Here is a 26,397-nt window from a genome sequence, read left to right on the forward strand (position 1 = left end):
TGAGAGCGACCCATTCTTTCACGAATGCTTGTAGAAGCAGTCTGCATGCCTAAGTGCTTGGTTTATACACTGGTGGCCGTGGAAGTGACTGGAATACCTGAATTCAAGGATTTGGATGGATGTGTGAATACTTTTGGCAATATGATGTATATTTCCACATAAACACGATAGTTCCCATCCTATCTCTGAACATTACACTTGGAAACTAATTGGAGAGGTTTGCTAAAGTTTTTGCATAAAACATGAAGAATATTCCCACTTTAGTAAAGTTAAAGAGAACTATAACTCAACCAGAATTATTCAACAAACACAGTGAGAAACAAATGATGAAGCAGATCATCACAACCAATCATAAGCATAGACAAAATTATTGGTTTTCCTAAAGCATTTGCATGCATTTCTCTTCTTTGCACTCACACTCAGAGATCTGGCTCTCCGTTCCCCAGTGTGATGGTTCCTGCCATGGCTGTGGTAGGGGTATACTTTAAAGTGTCTGGCATTTATATCACAGTGGAGTGTATGGGCCAGTGAGGTATGGGCAGAGTCACTGAAAGGTTAGATCAACAGCCGGGGCTCTCGGTGGTGATGAATGGGACAAGAACACAGTTTTTAAAGATGCTTATGTGAACAGAGTGAGCAATTCGGAGGGAAGAAATCAGCAAAATGCTGGATGTTTCCCTCATCCCTGGATTGGATAAGCAGAAGAAAATGGATGGATGGATGGACTTGAGATGTTTAATCTCCTATTCATGCAGGGAGTGTGGATGACAGGCATTAAATGTAAAATACAATACAGAAGCTTCTTCTTCTCTTTTTGCTTGTGTGTGAGGGAAATAAAAAGGGAAGAGCAACTGAATGTTTCTCTAAGAGCCACATTAGATTAGAGAGACAGGCTAAGTGCTTTCCATCTAAGACGACTCCTTAAAAACTTGTGGTTTCTGCCAAACTCTTTCCTCCGGCTAAAGTGATTGAGCACAATGCGGCTTACTGGTTTTCGGCTGCAATGCTCCCGTGGTTAACAATGCAATATTTTTTAGTTTACTGGCAAACTAGAATTACATTTGAATATGTCTGCTAACCACTCAAGCTGCAGTTTTACATCCATATCTGTCCATAGTCATGGAATATATGCAGTTCAGTAGTACTATTTCATGCTTGTCAACTTTTGCCAAAGATTTATCAAAGAAATTAAAACAAATGAAGTTTTTGTGACAGGCTGCGAGTAACAAAATGCCTAAAGATACAATTTAAAATTAGTTCTTTGCCAAGTTGTCTGTTATGTGCAGAGGCAACATTATTGCTCAAAACCAATTTTAAAAATACGAGAAAATCTGGCTCCGTGGAAGTAAAATATAAAGAAATGAGGGGTGGTTCAAGACTTGGACTGTACTGTAGTTCAAGATCAATCTAGTAAATACAGTATTTCAGTGAGGCTCACTAAAGTCCTAAGAAATCTGACGTTTCATGAGCAATTTAAATTTGGTGATTTGGCTTTGTTCTGGGACTTCCCCACACATGCTGGCGCCAGAGATAGCTGCAGCAAGATCGTGCACAGAGCAGAGCTTTCATCAGCGTCAGCAGACCTGATGCAGATTAAGCATTAAAGGAAGAGGTGGGGTGGTTAGCACTGTTGCCTCACCGCAAGAAGGTCCTGGGTTCAAATCTTACTGCATGGAATTTGCATCCTCCATGCACTCCCGGCTTCCTCCCACAGTCCAAAGATATGCATGGGGCTGTAGGTGTGAATGTAAATGGTTGTCTCTTTCTGTGTGTTAGCCCACTTAGAGACAGGCTGGCAACCTGTCCAGGGTGTGCCCCGCCTCTCATCCCTTGGTAGCTGGGATAGACTTCCCCCTCCAACCCTCAATCAGATGAGTAGGAGAAGATAGATGGTTATTCTTCATCTATAATTTTTAAACATTTAGTGCCACTTTCCAATGAAGAATAGACAAAAATGTATGAAGAAAGGTGAGTGTCCAGGCAGTGTCAGCACAGAAAAGACTAGCAGCACAGAATCCACTGGTCCCATTGGCGTGTTAAACAGCTCAGCCACTCATTAAGATTGTTTGGTGATGTTTTATGTAAAAGTCACTGCACACCATCTCAAAATACTATCCACATGAATATTCCAGGACCTGGCATAGCAGCGCACTGAATGGTGCATCAGTGTTAATCATTTCACCTGTCAGCAGTTTTAATGTTGTGGCTGATCAGTTTTCCAGACCAAACTTCTTCTACAAACACTGGCGTGAGAAAAGGAGACTCTCTTCTGCCAATTATATCTGACAGCATGGTGCACACCACGACTGCTGGGAACATAACAGCTCGATCACACCTATATTTTTTTATGCACCACTGAGAGAGAAACTTTTCTTCATCTCATTTTTAATTTATGAGCATGTGCACACTGCCCAATTTACATTCCTAACCAGAAATTCCAAACAAAAGTGTGCTCTTAATAGTTTTAGAACAGAGTTTTAGAAAGCTGTCACTATGAATTAATAGACTCTTAGGTACATTTTAATTTTCTGTCTCTAGCTTCTGGGAGTTAAAAATACTTGTTTTTTTTTTGGGGGGGGGGGGGGGGGGGGGGTGTTACACTGTGGTTTGCATCATTTTGACATGGTAGGTTTGCCAAGAAGGGCACAGCCATCTCATTATAGCGTAAAACTCTGGGTCTGGGGGCTGTCTCCTATAGAGCCGGTTCAAATCAGGGCCGCACTCCTAATGAACCACCACCACAATTCACGTGGTGAAGCAAGAGGAAAGCCCTGGTTGTTTAATTAGTGCCACAATAACACAACTTTCAGCTGTCCAGAAACATAGTGTAACCTTGATCAGCCCTGTCCTGATTCAAATAATTAAATAATAGAACAGCAGAATGATTTAGAATCACGGATGAACACTGGAGATAAAGTGAGACACCATTTAAGATGACCTCCAGTCAGCTTTCACCTGCTCTGTTTTCCGGTCGATTTTCCCTTTGAAGCTTACATACAAAATACAAACACACCCTGCCGTGCCACATGGCTCTTCTGTAATCATACTGTGGTCTTTTGACATCGTTCAAGAGGTGAATTAGTGTGACACACAAAGCCTCTCCACAGCCTGATCTCAAAGTCTCTCACTCAAAGGCGGACATGAAAAGGAACTGGAGGGAGACGTCGTCAGCTTTAATATGCTTTTTTGCTCCACTTGTCATAGACTGTGACAACATGTCTAGTTAGCTGGAAAAAGAGCCTGGGGTAGCAATGCTTTTCTTCCTGCGAGATGAAAGCTAAATGCAGCAACAAGTGGATGCGATCTGCTTTCCCTTTTAGACCTAATTAGAGCCCAGAGACTGTAAGTCATGAGCATCGTCATATTGTTTCAAAATTTCCACCTCACAGGCTCAAGCTTGCTGTTATTTTGAACATACAGTATTTGCTGTCAATTTGTAATCATCATACATCTTCTCTGGGGTATCCTGCCATTAGAGGAATAAGTCTATAATTTGGGGAACACAAGATACGTGTTACGCTTCAGAGATGGGGACTTTAGCTATAGGACACTTGAAGATATTTTGGATGGAGTTAAAAACCTGGAGAAGAGTCACTTACTGACCCCCTAAACATTCCTCAAAAAGGGATGTAAAAATGATGTTTTCCACCATATTTTTTCCTTTATCCAAAGAATTATTAATAAACACTGGCATGATTTATCTGGTGACCCTTCCATAGGTCCCTTGTTTAAGGATATCAAACAAATGTAATGAAAACCTGAGAGATCCATTAGTCAGGGCTGATTGGCATACATCTCTTCAGCCTTCTTTATTGTTCTTATCCAGTTTAACAGGTGGCAAATTCCCACATCTAAACTGTGACCATTGTGGTGCTACGATCGAAGGTGATGCTTTTGCGCACCCCCCCACACTGGCAGGCAGTTTAAAATCAAAACCAGGATTTCTTGTAGAAGCAGGTTTGTGGTGTGTTTGTTGTGGGCTAGCATAGGTGTATTATGTTGCTTTGTGCTCAGTGGTTAGACATTTTAATGCAGGTGGGCATCATACAAGTTTCCTTAAGTTCCAATGCATAGAAGTGATACACACTCCTGAAAGAGGTGGTGATCGACATAGATTATTGTTACTAAAGGCAGCATATTGGATTTATGGACTACATAAAGAAAGCCCTAAAGGCTTGAATGAAGAACTATTGTTAAGTTGATTTTTGGGATCAGTTGTAATTCTTATTTTGACTCTTGTTATATTTCATTTAAAGTTTTTCAATTTGTTTCAGTGCATTTATGCATTTTTAACCTCTAATCTAATTTTTTTTCTGTTTATTTTTCTCTGGTTATTTTTCCTATGTCTGCTTCAAATGTTTTAATAATATTGTGTATAACTATTTTTGTAAAATTATATTCTTGTAAAGTCTATATTGAAAGGATACACTGCATACTGTGCAGAACTATGTCAAGCTGATTGGGAATCACCTTAATGCAAAAATATTAGTAGATTTAACTAAAGAAGTGGGAACAAATTGCATGTTTTGGAAACAGGCTGCTAGTAACAAAGCACCTAAAGATGTGATTTAAAATTGGTTCTTTGCCAAGTTGTCTGGTTCATCCCTTGAGTTAGATGTATTTTCTATGTTTGAATGATTCATAGGTCAGAGCTTAATGGCTTAATTAACAATGTGAAAATGCAGCCAGTGTCCAAAGAAAAACTTTGAAAGACCTTCAGAAAGCCTGGAGAACTATTGCTCAAGACCACTTTGCACAGTACTGTATAATATTCAAGGTGTGACAAAAAGTTATGAGAATTTTTTTGTACTGTATGAAAGGAGCATAGCATGGACATGTGCTTGCAACAGGTGGTGGCAGGAACAGTCACGAGACAGGATTCAGGATGCGGTGATTTCACATCAGGACCAGAGGGCACATTTGTCTGTCACCACTGACCTCAAACTTGAGCAGAAAGCAAACCTCAAATTCTCTTTGAAACTGGAGGAATCTGCGACTGAGACCTTTAAAATGCTCCACAAAGCCAGTTCAGGAAATCAATTTTGAACATGCATCTTGTTGTATCTCCTGAAGGTCGAGTCATTCCCTAGGATGACCCGACCTTCAGGTCCAGCGCTGTCAGTGGTTGGATGTGTAGCTATGATCCTGAAACCAAACATCAGTCTACACAGTGGAAGAGCAGTGGCCAAGATTGAGGAAGGCGTCAGCAGCAAAATGAAGACCATGCTCATCATTTTCTTTGACAATCATGAGGTTTGGACCCATGAATTCATACTAGTACAGTACCAGTCAAGCCTGTGCCTACTTTAATGAAATACATACACAAGCAGAACCATAGAAACAGGCTTTGGATGGAGAGGATGGTGTTTGAGTAGCCATTCTTTCAAAGAACATTTGGAGGCTATTCTTTTCTCCAAGCTAATTATATGTAGCACAAGGTAATTAATAGCCTTATGCCTATGCATACCAAGTTACGCAAACATTGTTTTAAGAGATGTAAACATCCTTAAAATGTTTGCTGTGCCCATACGAGAGGAAAGTACAGCCCCAAGTGCTGCTGTAGCTGTGATTCACTGCAAGGGAACGCTGCATATTTAGTGATTGGTTCACTGAACATACAACACAGTGAAAGTGAGCCCTGAGTGCCAGCTGGCAAGTCAAACTGCCTGAATCAAGGCCAGCAATTTGAAGACTAAACTGAAATGTAGATCAGTTTAAAAAAAAGTTTAAAGTCATTAAAGGATGTTGAGTAAGGGCACTTTTACCAGCTATTAAAAGTACTGAGTGAGGCATTAAAGCTGTTCATACATGTCAGTGCTAAGTTATGGTAACATTTATGGATGTCCATGAAACCGAGATGAAACAATGATGCAAATTTCTGCAGTTTCTTCAGCATTTTTTTTTTCTGTGCTTGCAAATCACAGACATTCAGATTTCCTCTTCCAAAATACTGCACATGCTTCTTTTTATTTTTTACAAGGACGGATAAAAGAAATGTTAAATGTGAGATTTCATTGAGTTACTATAGCTAGTAGTCAAGACCTGCTTTTTTCTGTACTTTTGTGGATAGAAGTGCTGGCAGAAGAGAAATTGCTGGTTAGACATTTAAAGCTCACACTGTGTTTACCGGTCATTTGGTCTGGATAATGTTTCAGTAAACAGCTACCAACTGTACAGATTAGCATGTCATGGTGTTATATAACAATAATGAGCTTAATTCATATTCATTTTCAAAAGCAGGTCAAGTAAAATCAACCACATGGTGAGACTATCTGTGGGATTTTGCAAATACAAAACTGAAATCCAATTATTCTTTTAAAGATGTGTGAACACATAGCCTTGCTATCATCCTCACGAGGTGCTTGCTGTCACGTATCCCATACATGATGGATCATGTGTTGCTATGAAATAACATATGCAGAAACTGTGAGGGGAGCCTCACAAAAATCTGGTATTCAAGTGAGGGGAGAGGAAGCCTCGTTGTCCCTGAGCCTTCGTCTCTGTCTATGTCACGAAGATTTAGAATAAAGCTCAGAAAGACTCGGTATGTGGGCTGCTGCATCAACATAATCTGAATTTTACTGTAGCAGCTGTACAGCACATACAGCCTGAGGCTGCACTGAAACAAAAAGAAATCCTAGGACAGGATTCCCTTCCCTTCAGACTTACAGATTGTATGGTGTGTAAAGCTATAACTATTTGTTCAACATAGGAAATCTCTGACAATAGCCCTCTGTGGGACCCCGAATTCATGACTACTGCCTGTTTGTGTGAAATTGGTGAGTAAATCCCGTCTTATCTTCTAAAATTCAGAGATGCTACCTTTGCATTTCATCGTGTTTTCTAAATAATTTTAGTGCCTAGAGCTGCAGTTTTTGCTGAATAAATAAAGCAATAACTCAAAAGGCTTGATTTTGGAAGCCATATATGAGGAACCAGAAATCGGTTTGGAATTTTTTAATATTTCCATTTAAATCTCTGGATTTGAAAAGCTATAAGAAAAAAGTTATTTCTGAAGAGAACTCACTCTCTCTTCCTCCTCTCTGAGGTCAGGCATGGTGCTGACACACAGCGTCACAGCAGTGATGGCTACAAATAAGACTGAGAGACAGGCGAAGATCTTCCCCGGCAGGCCCGAGTGGGGGTTCTCCACCATATCCCTAAGCCTCCGCATGCAGCCTCCTGAAAAGCTCTCTTCAGGTCCTCCCAGAGGCTGTTGGCTCTCCTCGCAGGACTGTACCGTGTTGAGCTCAACCTCCTCCTCCTCAAGCCTCTGCTGCTCCTTGTACTCCTCCTGCCTTAATCGCAGCTTCCTGAGGCAGCACCAGTCCAGGTTGTTCTCCTCCACCCCCCAGTACAGCAGCTCCTCCTGAAAGGACAGGGCACACATCTCCCTCAGAAGCCTCAGCTTTCCAGCTGCCAAGAAAGTCACAATGATGCGGAAAGCAGACGGGTTTCGGTCAAAAAAATACTCATTGCAGCTGCCGTCATAATCATCGCACACATCCATGATCTCGGCTTCATTGCTACAAGTGCGTAGCTTGCCCAGTCGTGTCAGAGGGAACTCATCGAGCGTGGACCAGGGGATGTGGTACTTAATGCCCCCCACATTGATGATGGCTGCCCCATCAGCCAGGCCAATCTCACCTCCATCCTGCTGGTGGGACTGAGGCTGAAGCAGGAGTTGGGCACGTTTATAGAACAAACCCTTCTTGGATGAGACCTCTTGCGGGTTCTCTACGCGGTTAAATTTGAATGTGGTGAACTGGTGGTCAGTGCTCCCTGCCAGGAAGGCCACCTCCTGGTACATCCCTGCAACTCTCCTGGGGGGACCCTGTCCTGCACAATGCGGTGGGAAGGGGTTTCACGGGGTTCGTGACGTGATTCGGAGCTCGTCACCCATTCAACAGCACAGCACGTCTCTGTATGACAGGAAAGACAAATTCTTCAGTTACAGCATGCATTTTACACTCATGAGCATTGCAAAGCAGTTAGCCAGGTTTGTGAAGGTGAGACAGAAGGAGGGTTTTAAACTTTGATTTCATTCTTCTCACTTTCATCACTTTTTTGCATACAGCACTGATTTGAATGGAAATAGCTGCAGCTAGTAGATTTACTCACAAAGGTGAATGACGAGCTGTAGAAACAAAGATGCAGGAAGCTAATGAAGCATATTAGGTGTTTATTCAGTGGTATTAGGTGCTCAAAGAGTACTCTTTTTTGAATGTATGATGCACAGTAGTCAGAATATAGTGGATTCACTAGCATGCGAACAGAAGGAAAAAAAGGAGGATTACAGAAGTAATGTTACTTATTGCTTAATTCTTGCTTATAGCATTGCTTATTGTAAGTGATTGCATAGAAAAGCTGGTAGATGAATGCATGTAGGGGAACAGTTTGTTTTTTCATTGTTACGTGCATGAGCCAAATAAAGTTCCAGGGAAACTATTTTACTACCACAACAGGCTGCTGCTTCAACCTAAACCCAACACAGGAGGAAGAGATGCTACCATGTCTACCTCTTTTCTACTATCCTGCCCACAAATGACATAATAGAAGATGACCCACTTTAGAAGCATTAGCAAACTAATTTACCTATTTGTGGGTCTTTTTTTTTTTTTTTTTTTTAACCCAGGAAATGAAACTCTGTAACTGAGTATGTTTCCAAAAAGAGCTCCTAGAGAAAATCCACACAATCATGAAGAGACACTGCAAATTCCACACAGAAGATCCAGCCTTGGTTTGAACCTGGACCTAACCATTGAGCAAGAGAGGAAGATACAGTGCCTAGGGAACCATGAGTTCTTTGGTAAGTTCCCAGTCCTGAGAAGACTTGCTGGCATTATAAAACTTCTACAACCAAATATTTTTCATATTCAAAACAACTATAAACATTTCTGATGTGGTCAGATGCTGCTTCATAGTAACATAGTAGCCTTTGTTCAAGCTGCCCTCTGGCCTTAATTGTGACTTCATCTTAACTTGGAATATCATCAGTCCAGCCATGTATATTTCAGATGTGAGAGTAAAGGCAGTCACCAGAGACAATTCAGAGAGGCATAATAATTATTTGATCCCTTGCTGAATTTGTAAGTGTGCTTACTTACAAAGAAATGAACCGTCTCTATTTACAGGGTAGCTTAATTTTAATGGGGAGAGACAGAATGTCAACCAAACATCCAGAACAAACACATTACATAATTATAAATTGATTTGCATGTCACTGAATGAAAAAGTATTTGATCCCCAAAAACCCAGTCAGAATTCTGTCTCCCACCAATTTAATCAATCAATTACAGATACTCCTGATCTCAACTCGTTATGTGTATAAAGCACACCTGGCAGAATCAGTTTCTTCCATTCCAATCTCTCCACCACAATGAGCAAGACCAAAGAGCTGTCACAGGATGTCAGGGACAAGATTGTAGACCTGCACAAGGCTGGAATGGCTACAAGACCATCAGCAAGAAGCTCGGTGAGAAGGTGACAACTGTTAGTGTGATTACTCAGAAATGGAAGAAATATAAAATCACCATCGATCGCTCTCAGGCTGTAGCTCCATGGAAGATCCTGCCTCACAGGGTGAGGATGATTATGTGAAAGGTGGTGGATCAGCCCAAAACTATATGGGAGGAGCTTTTAATGATCTGAAGGCATTTGGGATTACAGTTACCAAGAACACCACTGGCAACACACTACGCAGTGCCCGCAAGGTCCCCCTGCTCAAGATCGCACATGTACAATCCCGTCTTAAGTTTTCAGTGAACATCTAAACAATTCAGAGGAGGCTTGGAAGAAAGTGCTGTGGTCGGAGGAAACCAAACTCGAGCTCTTTGGCATCAACTCGACTCACCATGATTGGAGGAAGAGAAATGCTGAGTATGACCCAAAGAACACCAACCCCACAGTCAAGCATGGAGGTGGAAACATCACGCTGTTTGTCTGCTAAGGGTACAGGACAACTTCACCACACTGAGGGGCCAATGGACGGGGCCACGTACTGTAAACTCTTGGACGAGAGCCTCCTTTCCTTAGCCAGAACACTGAAGATGGGTCGTGGATGGATTTTCCAACATGACAATGACCCAAAACTTACCATCAAGACAACAAAGGAGTGGCTAAATAAGCACATTAAGCATCAAAAAGACCCAGAACAGAACTCAATGACAGCCATGTTATTGTTAACAGTCATATCACACATTGATAATAGTTAGTTTTTCCACTGTGGTCATACTTCTGTAGAGGACGCATTCCCTTTTCATGTGTAAAACTTTCATTAAAAAAAAAAAAGGCAAGTTAACTAAGAATCAGTAATGATAAAGCAAAAAGTCTTGCTTTTACACATTTTGGATGGGGTTTTGGAGTGATGCCTGAATCCCTGCTGTTGTTGCTGAATCAGACTTGTGTCATCACTCGCTGATCACACAGAGAAACGTGTTATCTTGTGTGCACATCTTTCTTCATCCACTGAAAGTCCTGATTCTAAGTACATATTTGAAAAGTTGTGTTCAGTTTAAAACCCTTTGCTTTATTTAACACGGGTATCTGGATACACAATCCAGATAAGTATAGCAAAGGCCTGTGATCCTTTGCTCACTGAGGATGACTGGACTGGACCCGAGGCAGTGGAGCTCATGCAGGGAGACTTGGAATATCATCGCAGCAAATTAAGAGTGGGACCCCTCCAGCTATCCTCAGAGTTTCCTCTTCTATTTGTGGGGCCAATCATTCTGAAACAGGTCGTTTTCTCCCAGGGAGGGGTTCAGAGAGCGTCACCTCTACAGCAACTCAAAAACGCGGTTCTGACAGGAGCAGTTTATTGAGCATGACACTGCACCCCGGGGTGCCTACAGAAGCACTGAGAGAATAAATTCAAGCTATATAGGAAGACGGCAAACCACGAAGGAATAACATGTCAAATAAGGCTTATTTAGCCATGGAAATCTTACATTTCTAGCCAAATAAATGCAAGATTAAAGCATTCACAGCAAGGGTTTGGCCAGATGACTACACTGGGTTATGTTTAGTCCTCATTAACGAAGTGTTTTGATGTTCACTTTTTTGATGAATGTGATGAGTCTCCCTCCCATTACATAAAAAAAAATCAAAGATATGGTATTTTACTTCAAAACGTCAGTAATGGCCAGCTAATTATGCAAGTGCTAATCAATCCATCATAAGCCATCGAGGAATCAGCAATGATGCTCACAGGTAAATCTGACTAACTTTACTGACCCCACACACCCTATAGGTACACGTGGCATTTATGCAGTTAAAGTTAGGCCTCCCTCCCTATTACATTGGTTCTGCCAATATATTGATTCGACATTAACTATTTGCTCATATATTGGTATCAGCATTTATAACAACCAGCTGTGATGAGCAGACCGTAAACAAGTTATCCATGAGTTGTTGTGACAATAAAACAAGATAATTTTAGTAAGCGCTCATAAATAACTAAATACAGCAAATCTTGCTGTTTAGTGTGTCTGAGAGAAAAAATAATGGCAAATATATATCAATGTTGTAAATCACCAAATATTGGTATCGGTATCACTCTTAAAATCTTGTATCTATTGGGCTCTAGTTTAAAAGTTCACAAATTCACTCTAAGATCATTTACAACTACTTTTACAAGTGTTGTTTCAGTACATCAATGAGAGCAGATTCCAGGTTCTCAAAGAAAAGCATCACATTCATATTTGACTTTTTTATGATCTGTGAGACAGACTTTAAATTACTCAAGACCAAAGGGTCCACACATTTCACAGCTGAGCTTTGTTGACATTTGAAATTATATTTCATCACTATAGAGACGAGCAGAGCATCTCCTCATAGCATGTACACAAAATACATTTTTGTACCCTGTCTGATGTTATTTATGATATCTCTGATAAAGACTGCAGAATCCTTACATCTTGGAGTGAGGTTAAGTAGGTTTAGCTTTAGGGTAAGAAGGCGGCTGATAGAGAAAAGTGTGTGGGTTGTTCTTGTGATCAGCTCTGATTGTAGGAAAGTAAGCTTGTTGAGCAGTGCAGAGTCCTCTGTTAAGGATAGCTGTTCTGTTAGAATGACCCTGTGCACATCCAGTTTAGTTTTTCACTACAGGTTTTCTTCTCTTTATACTGCCTTCATTTGAAGAATGAAAAGCTGTAAGTGGTGCTGCCAAGAAGCAGTCTAATTAGGCACAAAAAGAAAAAAATAAACCTTGTTTCTTGGGTGGATTAAGGCAGCGTAGGCATCTGTTTTAGATGTTTGAGACACAACTAGATGAGGAAGTACAGAAAATGAACTGAATGTCCAATCTAAGTTACATGCTCACGTTTCCACAAAAGTGATATATGCAGTTATTCATTCATTTATTGGAAAAAGAAGATTAAAATTTATCAAAATTGATCCAGTGTAGCGACTCCTAACTTTTTTGGGTTATGAAGATTAAGCAGTGTGTGTCATAAAAGTTCCAAAGTTGATTTAAGCCAGGCTAACACCAAAGTCCTCCACTTTGGTCCAGACTGAAATAAATGAAAAAATATTTTCCTTGAATGTTGTGACATTGTGTTCATATATTCACGCTCCATAGAAGGACTTAATTACTATCTTAACATTTCCTCCAGGATTGATTTTTTTTTTCTACTTTGGTGATGCCCTGACTTTAATCTCTGGCACCAAAGAAATATATCAATGTCTTCTGCATGGACTGGCAGAGTGTGGTGCAGATAGTCACTGTGCCCACAGAGTGTTTCCAAACGACAGTGGTGATATCCTAACTTTCATCCTAGTGTGACCATGGGGTGGACTATTGGTATTTTTAATTTCAATATCTCAACAACTATTCCATGGATTGGTGTGAAATTTGTTGCACACAGCCATAGCCTCGACTAGCATAACAAGAGAAATTTTTACTTTGTCCAATACTTTGATTTATGTATCTGCAAAATTAAGGGCATTCAAATCAGTTTCCTTAGCAACTTATAAAATAATTTAAATCTATCCTCAGGTGTAAAACAAAGCACAACAGATTTCACTGTTTCATTATTTATTTAACAAAATTAAAGCCAAAACAGACAGGCACTGTGTGAAAACCCATCTAGAACCAACTTTAGCAGCAATAACTCGAAGAAATCGTTTTCTCTGTGATTGCATCAGCCTCGCTCTCTTTATTGTGGTGGAATTTTTGCTGTCATCTTAACAACTTCACTTGTGTCCATAGAGCTTTGCAGGCCTTTGAGTCTGCACAACTCTCTTAAAATCCCACCCCAGCATTTCAAGATTTGTGATCTGGATTCTTTTCTTCTTCAGTTGTAGATATGCTGTTGTGATCACTGTCCTGTTGCATGACATGATTTCAGCCAAGCTTTAGCTGCTGGACAGGTGGTCTCACATTTGACTCCAGAATACTTTGGCATACAGAGGATACCAATTACATAAAATATTTTGCTCTCATCTGCAAAGGACAGAAGAGTTTGCGTTGATGCAACTTTGCAAACCTAAGCTGTGCTGGCATATTCTTTTTATCCTGGCAGCCCTTCCAAACAAACACTTGTTTGGTCTTGTTCTAATTATGCTGTCATAAACCTTAAGATTTAACTTGATAACTGAGGCCTGTAGAGTCTGAGATGTAGCACCTTTTTTCTCTCGCTCTCTCTGAGCACTGCATGGTCTGAGCTTGGGGTGAATTTGCTGGGATGTCCACTCCTAGGAAGCCTGACAGCTGTCTTGAGTTAAGAGTAAAGTGATGGACTTCAAATTGTTTGGAAATGACCCCATAACTCTTCCCAGATTGATAGGCAGTAAGAATACTTTATGGTCATTCCTGATGTCTTTCCTCCTTGGTGTTGTGCTAACACAATGCTCCTGAACAGCAAACTGCCAGAATTTCTGCTTTGATAGAGGTTCTCACACTTGCTCACGATCAGTTAATCAGGTGCATTTAATCATCAGCCCCAGCCTGCTACTTTCATTCTACATTCCTATGAAAGCAAGGTTTTGTTTTCTTATTTTTTAACCTTTTTACTGAGGTCCAGACCTCGATGACCTCATAGCTGATTATGGTCGTGCTCACAATGCCACACTAAATGCAGAGAACAACAAATGGTCACGACATTATCAATGTATGCCATCTTGCACAGAAACATCATAGATGGATATGATAAACTGTGCAGTAAATATGTCAACACTCAGTAAATATGTATTTACTGCATTACTTTGTGGGAATTTAAAATGGATTTATATGGACGTTCAGCTTTGAGTTGAACATTTGGCTGCAGCCATCTTAGCTTTTTGAAAACAGATGTCGTAAGCAGGTAGCTCTGACCAAGGGACACTGCATACTTACTCATATGTCAGCGACAAGTAGGCCCACCCTTAAGTGAAGCCCTCTGAACACTAATGGGACTATCATTTATAAACTACACATCATGTTGTACTCAGTAAGACTCAAAACTATTGATTTAGGAGCATAACCTCATCAGGAAAATATATACTTAGTGAATAGATCAAGGGAGCAAAGGGGCCTTTTACTATTGACTTCTATGAATTCAGAGGAGTTGGCCCCTGTTGACCATTAGAAAAAACACTGGCTGGCTGGAATCTAAAGTGATATTTTATAGATATAAACCTAAGTGAGTCCCAGGGTTTTGCAGTTTGCAGATATGCACTATATAGTCCTAATGAATGAATGAATTTGGACACAACCTTAGTCTGGTTCTTTCTTTGATGTACAGTATGTTTGTTTTTTTTATACTTTAGAGGCTTTTAGCAGACTGAACTATCCAACAGAAATCTCTAAATTTAAGCAGAGTGCTTCTAGTTCAATGAAATAGGACATCCAACATCACCATTAGGTTGTGTGAGTTCAGCTTAAGTTACAGCGGCAGCCTTTCATTTTTAATAAAGAAGGCTTTTGCCACGCCCGTGACCTTCAAACCCGATTGTATTTCAAATATTGGATCTGTGCCATCAAAAAAAGATTCACCTTTCTCTCCTTTCCTCCTCGGGAATAATAACAGAAGATGACAGCGAACTTTGGAACTGCTCTTTTACCACCCATTGCTCATGCAAATACATTTTACATGACTCTTTGCATAAATCTGCAATCATTGCACTGCTGATGTATCTGCCTTCCCACGTCCACTCAGTCTGAAGCAGATGTCTGTTTTGTTCACACAAATGTAGAATGACACTGAACTTTGACCTGACTGGCTGCTAAATGTCACTGATAGTTACCCTCTCACTGACTTTTTAGCCGCTGAAAGCCCTGCTCAAAAATACGAGCACCGTTAACTTTCTTGCCAGTAGAGTAGGCACAGCAATCAGCTAAGAGAAAATGATTTCAGAATCTAGAATACCACAAAATCTCTCTCTTGAGCAGCAATAATCACGGAAAGAGTGCTTCTCACAGAATAATCATATATGTACGACTGAGGGGAAGAAGCAGAGAGTACCTATTAGATTATGAGTCATGGAAGCTGATGGTTTTGTCCAGCCAGGTTTTGTCTCACTTAACAGATGCTTTGTTATGGATTCAATACCTAATGTTCATAATTGAAACTGGCAGTATGGGATGCTTTCTACAGTGTGAATTATAAATGGGCTAAATGGGTTGGCTTTCAGTAACCCAAAGCCTATTATTTATGTACACTGCTTTGAAAGCTTAAAAAATGCACTTGCATCGCTGTTCATTTTGAATTAGAATATTTTGGAGCTCTGCCTTTGCAGAAAAGATTGGGAAAGAGATGCAAAGGCAGAAATTAGCCTTGCAGCATTGACCCACCTACACTGCACTCACTCTAAGTTTGATCAAAGTACATGTTGAAGCTAAAAGAAAAAAAAAAAAAAAAGAAAAATACTGGAGCTGCAACTACTGATTATTGTCATCAAATTGGATCAATTATACTCTTCCTTATACACTGATCAAAAAATTAAAGGAACACTTTTTAATCAGAGTACAGAATCAAGTCAATTAAACCTCTGGGATATTGATTTAGCAGAGGTTGTTGTTAATCAGTTTCAGCTGCTTTGATGTTAATGAAATTAACAACAGGAGCACTAGAGGGGCAACAATGAGACAACCCCCAAACAGAAATCATTTGATAGGTGGAGGCCACATTTTTCCCTCCTCAGCTTTTCTGACTGTTTTTCACTAGTTTTGCATTTGGCTAGGGTCAGTGTCACTACCTGGACCCTACAGAGGTTGCACAGGTAGTCCAGCTCCTCCAGATCTGGGAGAACAGCCCCCAGGACACCATCCATTGTCTCAATAGGAACATGCCCTGACTTTGTCAGGCATGCACACAAGCACATTGGGGTCATACAAAATACTGAACAGCATTTTCTGTTGCTGCAAAGAAATTTTGGCACAATGGACTAGCCTGCTGCATCCTCTTTTCACTTTGATTTTTGGGGTGTCGTTGAATTCAGCCCTCTGTAAGTTGATCATTTTAATTTCCATCAAATGATGTGGCATCCTTTCATTCCTTACACATTACCTGGTCCATATCAGTACAGATATCCAGCATGATTTTTTTCCCCCACTGACATCCTCTGTGACCCAAACACTCAGGTTTATGACCTCTCTAAACACTCAATTTCAGGCAATTTTTTCTGCTCTTTTGTCCCCTGTGATAAAGCAGCATCCCCACACAGCCCCACCTACCTGCTGTTCAAGTCTTTTGTTTGCAAGGGGCAGCCAATCAGAAGAAAGCTGGTTTTAAGGGAGAGTGACGGAAACTGAAATGATTTCTAGCAGATCTTCTGGTAGTGGATGAACTGAGGGGCAGCATCAAGGTCCAGTATAGCATTAAAAAAGGGTTACATTTAAACTGCAAATAATGCAAAGCTGCCCTACTAGAGTTCAAAAATAAATGTACAGAGCTGGTCGACTTAGATGATTAATCTATTATTTTTTCAATTAACTGTTTGGCTTTTGAACCTCAGAACCTCATTAAATGTTTTATTTTGTGTAATACCTCAAGGCACTCAACTTCAAGAACACAAAACAAGCAAACTGAAACCATTTTTTCTTTGAAATATTTGAAACAGTTAATTCATTATTACCGACTTGTTTGTGCTGAAGTCTATAAATTAGAGTAACAGGTCATGGGAAGTTTGTTGATCATGAATAGCTCCCACAGTCGCCCCATGAGCTTCCTTCAGCCATGTAGATATATTTAGGCAACACAACATTAATGCTTCAATAGTAATTAACACACCACAAAAGAAATGCAAAGGTTAACTCTGTGAATTCAAAGTCTTTGTTGATGATGAGGAGTAGTCCTTACCCTGTTTGTTTGGAAAAAAGAAAAAAGGACTTTTGGAAAACAGCAAACAAAGCAAACTTCCTGCATTTCACTGTAATACCAATTAATATTGGTTCTTTTATAAGGGAAAATAAAATTGCTTCAGATGATAGTGGCTTTAATTTATTCATTCACAATGTCCTTGTGGTACTTTTCTATTCATTGCATTATTATTCCTGTATTACTGACGGGACTTCTAGAAGTGCCCTTAAGGTGCTTTGTGGCATCTCCCCCGTTACATTAGTACAGCATTAAAGGCTCCGTTCTTTCATTACCTTGTAAGTATTTTGGACCTCCTGATTGGCAAACCTGATTGCCAAACCCTATTTTTGGCTTCTGATTGCCAATCAGAAGCCAAAAATTGCATATGTGCAAGCATAGGGTTTGGATTAGGGATACTTACACCTCAGTGGCTTAAGGGAGAAAAAAAAAAAGCACAGCTGACTCTTCTGACTCACAACAATGAGGTTGACCTAGCTGCTTGCTACAGCCGGCTGTCACCCATTCTTCAGCTCAAATTATGTGCAACTGATGAACCGCCTGCAAAGTCAAATTTGAAGGTGCTCTTTTAGGTCACTTTCGAGACAAACACCAAACATGTGCGGGCCCCATTTATTTTCACTGAACAAGTCTTAAGGCTGCAGACCCAGCCAGTGAAATGAACTGCAGTGAACTATTATTCAATTCAGAGAAGAAGGCGCTGAATTTATTTTTTAATGCAACACTTTCATTGTGTTCTGGTTTCTGCATTTTGTGTTATAGGTACTGTAGGTTGTATCAGTGCTGAATACGCAGGTTTATTCTGTGTATTCTCTGTCAGGAAACATCTGACAGCAACACAACAGGCATAAAACTGCCTCTGTAATGTTGCACACTTTTTTGAATGCCTTTTATGTACGTTTTATTTACAATGAAAGCCATTTTCATAAGCCTGTTTTTTTTTTTCTCATTAAAAAGTTGCTCCAATTTCAGTCTTGATGCTCTCAAATTTTAAATCATTACCGCTTTCACAAAAGTTTCATAAGTGCCGTGACAGTTTCTAATTGAAAATTAAACCTTCACTTTGAGCCTGACACTTAGTGTCAATCAGCTGATTCAAAGGAGTGGATTTCCCGAAGCATGAGATAGGAAGGGGGAGATAATGGGCTGAATAAATTGCTGCAGTGGAAAGGATCTATTTGATGGTGGGCCTGTTAGGACGGAGATGGAGTTTAGGGAACGCAGAGAGAGAGAGAGAAGAAAAAAAAAAAAAGGAGGAACAAACCGCCTACTTACGCACAAAGAATATTCTCATTATGTTCCTTCACAAAGAGCAGAAGCAGAGCAGCAGCTTTCTACATCCTTGTGTCCCAAGAATCTGCAGGCTCCTTCTGTTAGCTCACCTTCAGCTACACAGGAAGAGGACGAGGACTAATGAGAGAAATAAGTTTGTGGGATTGTTTGCTTGCAGGGCAAACTTGATGAACCAACGTGTTATTAATGGACAACCATATTCACCACAACACAGGAAGGCCGGGGTGTGCTTTGACACGCAAATTTACATTTCAGGGGAACGAAACATTTGCATCCCTTTATGGACATCAGCAGGTTAATGGTCCCAGCAGGAGCAGGCACTGACATGTTTATATAGGCATACAAGAAAGAAAGATTGGGATTCTTTTTGTTTTTTAAAGCCTTTCTTCTGCTCAAGGTGTAACTCCATTGCTCAAATATTGACAGGAAAATCAAATTGTCTACTTCTTGAGAGAAAAGGTTTGAACCAGGAGGGGAGGAGGTGCCCATTAAACCTGCTCTAGATCAGATTTAATGTACAGGGCTGCTGGGAAGAGGCTCCATTAAAAAAAAAAGCAAGGTGATGATTTAATATGCAGGAAAACGTCTTTAACTGAAAGAAAGCAGACTGTAGTACTCCCTGTGCTCCCTATAAGAATTGTGACATAGCATAACAGGAGGAGATGCAACTAAGCACCTTAAGGACACTTCTGGAAGTCCTTTCAGGAACATTGTAGGGATAATAATGTAATGAATAGTAAAAAAAAAAAATACTAGGAGGACATTATGAACGCATTCATTGAAACTATTATCCTCTGTAGCCACTTTACTGCTCCCTATAGGAGAACCAATGGGATATTACAGGGAAATGGAGGAAGTTTGTCACATTTAGGAGTTTAAAAGAAGGCAAACAGGCAGCGCGTCTCTCAAAAAGGACTTCAGTCAATATTTGATTGTTTTCATATTTAAGACGCCAAACGCATTTGATAATTCTGTCTCTGCTAAAGCAACAAAAACAACCTGTAATGTGATGTTTTGTAGTTGTCACACTTACCCGGTGTGTTGCTGGGCTTGTGTCCATCTGTTTCAGCCCGCTCGCACGAACGCGCCCCTCAATGTGCAGCATGCCTTTAAGTTTTCCACGCAGATGGTCTGGGACATTGTAGTGAGAATTAAACACTGAGCTCACACAGCCCGCACCGGAGTTTCAAGGCTTCTCAAAGTCACCGTTTAAATGATCAAAAATACCAGCGCTAAAAACAATCAATCATCTGCTCCACCGGAGACGTCAAACAGGTAGAAATATTGCTCCATACCCGCAAAGACTCCGTCAGACTGTCCCTCTCTCATCATCAGAGGCGACGTGGCAGATGTTACAGAGAAGCGCGCGTGTGTACGTGTGTGTTGGGCTCGGAACAGGTGAGAAGCCGTTTCCAGCTCGCTGATGGTCACAGCGCTCCACTCCGTCTGTTCAGGTGCGTCCGTAGCTGCGCGCTCCGCGGTGCGCTGCGCTCTGACAAACTGCGCGTCTGGAAAACCAGGACTGCTTCAGTACAGTTTCACAGCGTCAGGGGGAGTGTTCGGTGTCTTTTTCTCCCCACTCTTATGTGATTAGCTTAAAGTCTCATAATTCTTTTTCTTTCCACGTGAATCTTTTAGTTTACATTGATAGCAAAAGGAAGATCAGTGAAATAAGAATTAAACTTTTTTTTTTACGATCTTAGCTGATTTGTTGGCATAATTTGGTGTATTTTTTGGTGTATCTTTGATTGCCGTCTTTGCTGTTTGAGATATATTTAGAAGAAATTAACTGCTTCCCAATCCAGCGGAGAACTGAAAGGAATGGCATGCAATCTCGGCATGCAAAATATTTGCACTGTGGCTTCCCATTGAGAAGCAGCCACACCCAGCTGATCCAGTAGGTGTGGCTTTGTGGTGCTGAAAGCCTGCCTTAATTGGAGCTCCTCTTTAATGTCAGCTCGTTCTGTCAACAGAACCTCAGCTCAGCTGAGTGCACTGGAAATGAGAGACAGCAGACGGTAATTTCAGGAGTCTGACTGATGCAAAGCAAACAATGGTGATGGCAGCAAAAGAATCCATTTGTAGGTTATCTGTTAAAGGCCGGCTAACAGCTCAGGGTTAAAGGTGCTATTGCAATGACTAGCCAAAGATTTAAATAGGAGCAATTTTCACCCGCTCAAAATGTGATCAAGGACAGGCGTTTTTAGCCAAAGCATGCTAGTTGCGCAAACTATCACTCAGCACATGGCTTTGAATTTTAGTCATGAAATTGTTCCCTTTTTTTTTTAGTAAAATGCCAGCATCATTACACAAGAGTGTAAATATATGGAAACTCAAAATTATTTATACATCTTAACAAAAAGATAATATAAAAAAGATAAACATTTTAAAAAGATAAAATATTATTATTACATGTTTTTATTAGTGTGTGCTCAAATATGGGACTTTGCAGGGGAATTTATATATGTATATATATATATATATATATATATATATATATATATATATATATATATATATATATATATATATATATATATGAAATCAGACATTTTTTGAGATATCTGTCCCAAATTACAGATCTTGATTTATATTGATGGTAAGAAAGACAAGTGAAAACTTAAGTATTTGCGAGATTTGGGTTCAAACGTTACCTCAGATTTCAGTGTGTGCAAAAAAAAAAAAAGGCCTAAAAGTGGAGCAACGTGGTGTATGAACCTGAAATTTCAGGGCAATCATCATATGTCCAAACTTTTTTAATGCAAATTGGAGACAGTCGAGCAGAATGCCCAGATGGATTTTAGATGGAATGACCCATATTTTAGATGGACTTGTTGTCCCATCAGTACTGCTAATGTTCTTTGTCATTCTTTGTCAGCTTGTTGTCTGCTCTCCTTCAGTTCCTGTGTCGTCCTCCTGTATTTGTCTTGTTGGTTTACTTGATTAATTTATTGGATTTTTTTTCCCGCTGCTATAACCGTTCATCACCTTTTGCTCTCTGTAGTCTCATTAAGGATCTTTTTGTTTTACTATGTGCCTTGGCAGCAGTTGGACCCACATAAAACATTGTAACCGAAATATTGAAATTGTGATACTTTTTGCCTCTGCAAGATTACCTTGAGTGAGAAATATTATTTCAACCAAATGGGAAGACCATAAAGATCTGATGTTAATGGATCCTTTAAATTTGGGAAAATCTAATTGAGCTTTGTGTAAACTCCCACAGTCACCTGAAAAATAAACCATTGATGTCCCCTTTTTATGAGTTATGATCTCTTCAAGCCCATTCCTCTCTTTGTGCCTCCAACTTTAGTTTGTGTGTTTCTTGAACTAACTCTACCCACACAGAAGAAAGAGATCCTCTCAGGCTCCTTTTGTCTGGTGACACACATTATTAATCTCCCTCCCTTTCCCTTGCATGCATCTGTCTCTCTCAGCAGTGTGACTCCAAACTTTTCCTGCATATCAACTTGTTATTCAAGGTGCTTTCAGCTCACATCACTTGATGAGATGAAACCGGAAGGTTCTTGTTGTTCTTGTTGTTGTTGTGTAAAATCATGTTTAATTTAACCATTCTGGGTCAGACCGCTATTCTTGGTTTTCAACCGTTACATGAAAAGATTATGTACTCAAGGAGGATTCAAAGAAACAAAACACAAGCGGGGAAAAAAAAAAAAAAAGAAACACATCGCAGTGGGTTCAGAGCCTGAGAGATAACTATGAGCCACACTGATCCAGCTATTAGCTGCACTCCACAAGCATCTGACACTGATGAATTACCATGCTCCAAATATGCTGCATCAGCCATTCGGATACATAATAAACTTAAACTTCATCATCTTGACTCCCACCTGCCTCCCACCTCCCTCCGCGGGTGGATGAAGTGACTGGGCCGTGAGTAACGAGCTGCTAAACCTGTGATTATGGTCACAACATGTTTCCAGCCGATCGTCCTCTCGTGGCTCCAACGGGAGGAAGACATGAAAGGAGGAAAGGAAGCACAGGGCCTTGTTTTCTCCAGACAAAGCAAGACTGAGAAGTGTTTACAGTTGGTTAATAACGCTTGTTCCAACTAATGTGCACAAAAAGAGTCTTTCCTTAGTTGTTAAGCCTCATTAGCCATGTTTTATATTTAAGGCCGCATCAGACTGGTGGGGTTGTATTCATTAGGAAGCCCGTGTGTCAGTGGTTCCCAATCTTTTTTTATCTGGGATGCACTCCCACGGCCCTGTCAGATCAAGATCCAAATATAAATTTTATGTCAGTTACACTAAAGTGGATTTTGTTACAATATTATTATAGTAATGCAAGCTAGGTGGTTAGGGATGTGACTCTGAAAGGGAAAACACTGTTATAATCTGTTATTAATAATGCTGGTGCTGATGAAGGTGAGTAAGAGGCATAGAGAGAGAGAGAGAGAGAGAGAGACCACCAGCTTCTGTGGCTTTAAATGAGGGCAGGTGAGCCAATCAGCAATAAGAATAAATCAGCAAGGAAAAAGCAGGTCAATAAGGATGACAGAAAGACAATAGCTGGTTAATAGATGTGCTGGCACAGTGGGGTGTGCATAACACCTCCACCCCAAAGTGTGGAATAATGGGGATGCATAAACATCACTCAGCACCACAAAAAGCCAAAACGTCATCTTTTCCTTTGATGTGCTTGTCGAACAACTGTAAAAATAATGCTCAGCACATCAGTCACTGGTTTGAGTAACACGTTTGATTGATGAAAACAAGACAAGCATAACAAGCATAATGAGCACTTTTACTTTAATGCTAAAACTTTTACACCACGCTCCTTCAGAGGGTAACGGTACAGAGTAGTAACTTTTCATTAAGGCACAAGGCTCCCTAGGAACACATTCTTTTTCTAGGCAATTTTCTTCATTGTATTTGTTTTCAGACAGCCCCCCGACCACCACCCCCTGCCATGTTCTTCATCCACCAAATTACATTTAGCTAACAGTTTCTACCATTGCTTTAAGCTAATTATTTCCATTTTAATGCAACCATTTTAACTGTTATTTCAACCATTTATCTGTTACTTTTTCTCAACCATATATTATAACATTATAACTTACCTGTTTTTATTTATTAATTTATTTCATTTATGGTTTAGCATTAGCTCTATCACAGCTTAGTATCTTTTCACTTCATACTACAGGTGAGTGTATGAGGAAATATTTTAAAATAATTTTTAAGCTACTCTACAGTTCCCCCATATCTCCTGACAGCTACTTGAATTCCCCTGCATATACCCATTGTTGGGAACCACTGGGGTGAGTGAACCAATACAATCAATAATCAAATGTGTGTGTGTGTGTGTGTGTGTGTGTGTGTGTGTGTGTGTGTGTGTGTGTGTGTGTGTGTGTGTGTGTGTGCGTGTGTGTGTGCGTGTGTGTGTGTGTGTGTGTGTGTGTGTGTGTGTGTGTGTGTGTGTGTGTGTGTGTGTGATTTGTGAGAGTGTGTGCTGGTCTCTCTCTGTGTGTTAGTCCCATGAACAACTGATGACCTGTCAGGTGTGTATCCTGCCTCTCATCCTAGTTCTTAAGAGGATGGATGGATTTCCTCATGGGATTGGTTAAATACTGTATATCTTTACTTTTCAACCTTTTGCATTGATTCGGATTCTGATTTTATCTGTTCAATAGGTTATTTTTCAAGGGTACAGCAAGAGGTCCTGATTGAACATGTGCAGCCTCCTTCGATTTATCTTTATGATAATGACCAGCTGTCGTAAAGAGACGCTCACCTTATGTAACATCTCGTCATGATCTGAAGTGAGCAGCTTCAATATTAATGACTCAAGCTGTTGATGTGTATCTTCCCATCAGTCCACTGGGGCTTGGCTCACTGCTTGTTGATATCAGGAGGGGTAGTCCTTCTGGTGTAAGAAAAACGAGCTCAAAGTATCAAGAAGGAAATGTCCTTGTCTGTTTAAAATGTGGGTTTTATCTTTTTATATGACAATATAAGTTCCACCAAAGCTTTCAATCTAGTTTTACTAAAAATTTCACCTTTATTTAAAGGATAGTTAGCAATTTCTATACTTCTTCCCTTAATTAGAACAAATACCCTATAAACGCCAGCATCAATGAATTGACAACAATCAGATGAAGACCATCTTTAAGTGTTTACACTGTCTGTACAGTGTGTCAGTACACTGAGCACAGACAGTATAAACGATGGACGTAGCTACCATGACATCACCCATTGGTTTGTGAAGTCCTGTTCTGAAACCTCAAGATGAGCATTTCTGCCATCACCATCTTGGTTGCAAATTTGTGGTCATGAGAGGAGGGCTGACTGTAAAACCGCTTGCTCATTGGCTAAAGACTTGTGACTGACAAGTCAGCCAACAAGCAAGCAGAAAATACCATGGCTAATCCTCCTTTTTGAAATATGGTATGGCCAAGATTTACAAAATAAATTCAAGTTTTTATTCAGCGAGCTAGCTCCATGTCCAGAGTGGTGCTGTGCTCCTTCCTCCTTAGCTTGCTAACTAGTTGCACTTCCACACATTTAGCCTAGCTACCATAAAGTCGTTTAGCCCAACAAACAATTTTGACCTACATTTCTCTGTCACTGTTAAGCACGCTAACAGAATATTGTTTAGCCGCACTAACACCCTAACAACTCCAGCCTTTCTCAAAAGGCTCCAGTGAAAGCCTAGCTTTGCCTAGAATAGCTAATTTCAACCCAAGTTCCAGTGCTTGCAGATTTCTTCAGTGTTTGTACGAAGCATTCCAGTCATTGCTGTCAACTGAAATAACCCATGTAAGTGTGGATGAAATTCCATATAAGAGCACATCCACTCACGGGTGATGTAGGCACAAAACTTGCAGACTGGAGTTCAATAAACTATTTCTCTCTTCTTGTTCTTCTTCTTTTTTTTTTGTTTTTTCATATGTGTTTTGTCTCAATGTTTGTTATGGTTCAGCATTAAAACTACTGGTATAGGTTTGGGTTAATGTCATGATGGGAGTATTGCTTTATTCCTAATTGCAGTTACCCTCAATTACAGTATAATCGCTACAGCACAGACAATCAAAAAAGTGTTGAATTTCTTTGTTACTGTCAGTATTTTTTGCAGGTTTGACAGCAGTGTTGCCACATGGATAAAGGAGCACATTCATTGCACTTACTTTAACTGACTCACACAACAGTGAACTCATTTAGATGGTACAATGCGCCACAGCAAGAGACACAGAGATCTCAACACCAACAGAGATATAATTTGTCAGACATAATGGAACAGTGTGGTTCCATTACATTTTCTTTTTTTTTAAGAGCATGACAAAACAAGCAGTCACTGGGGAGACAGCTAATGGAGATCTTAGCAGAAATAAGGATATAAAATAAATGCTTGTACAGAGTGGAGGAAAAAGCTAAATGTCACTCTGAATGGAATCTATTTCCAATGCAGCCTTATGACTGCATTTCAGAAAGATGTACGCTTCAAGCTTGAAAGGTCTAGCTCTTCAACATCCACTAATCGCTGTGAGATAATGAGCCCTAATGGCTCAATCGGTTCAGAAAAAAAAAAGGCGATTTAGAGTTGAATAAATTACATAAATGCATTTCATTGTGAGCAACTTCTACCTTTTATACACTTTTTCTTAAATGTCATCTGGGTTTGTACAGGAGGTAGATTCAGGAAATGTCAATCAAGACCTTGTGGCTGAAAGGTGGGCGCAGAGAGAAAGGTGTTACATCTTCCTCTGTAGTCACAAATTTGCATGATGAATAATATGCTATTATTGGTCCACATCATTTAAAGGCACAGCAATCAATATTTGTATTTC

General features: G+C 40.1%; 1 protein-coding gene across 1 annotated transcript in view; it reads right to left on the reverse strand.

Annotated features, from left to right (window-relative positions):
- The window catches only part of kcng2 (potassium voltage-gated channel, subfamily G, member 2), a 32,165-nt gene extending 12,023 nt beyond the window's left edge, over window positions 1-20,142 (reverse strand). Inside the window, exons 1-2 of the mRNA XM_030741327.1 lie at window positions 19,624-20,142; window positions 7,028-7,922 (exon numbers count right to left, since the gene is read on the reverse strand). Coding sequence (XP_030597187.1) covers window positions 7,028-7,810 — 783 coding nt within the window. The 5' untranslated portion in view covers window positions 7,811-7,922; window positions 19,624-20,142. The remainder of the gene's footprint in view (window positions 1-7,027; window positions 7,923-19,623) is intronic.
- Window positions 20,143-26,397: the final 6,255 nt, after the last annotated feature.

This window comes from Archocentrus centrarchus, chromosome 11 (assembly GCF_007364275.1).
Source record: "Archocentrus centrarchus isolate MPI-CPG fArcCen1 chromosome 11, fArcCen1, whole genome shotgun sequence".
Classification (NCBI taxonomy): domain Eukaryota; kingdom Metazoa; phylum Chordata; class Actinopteri; order Cichliformes; family Cichlidae; genus Archocentrus; species Archocentrus centrarchus.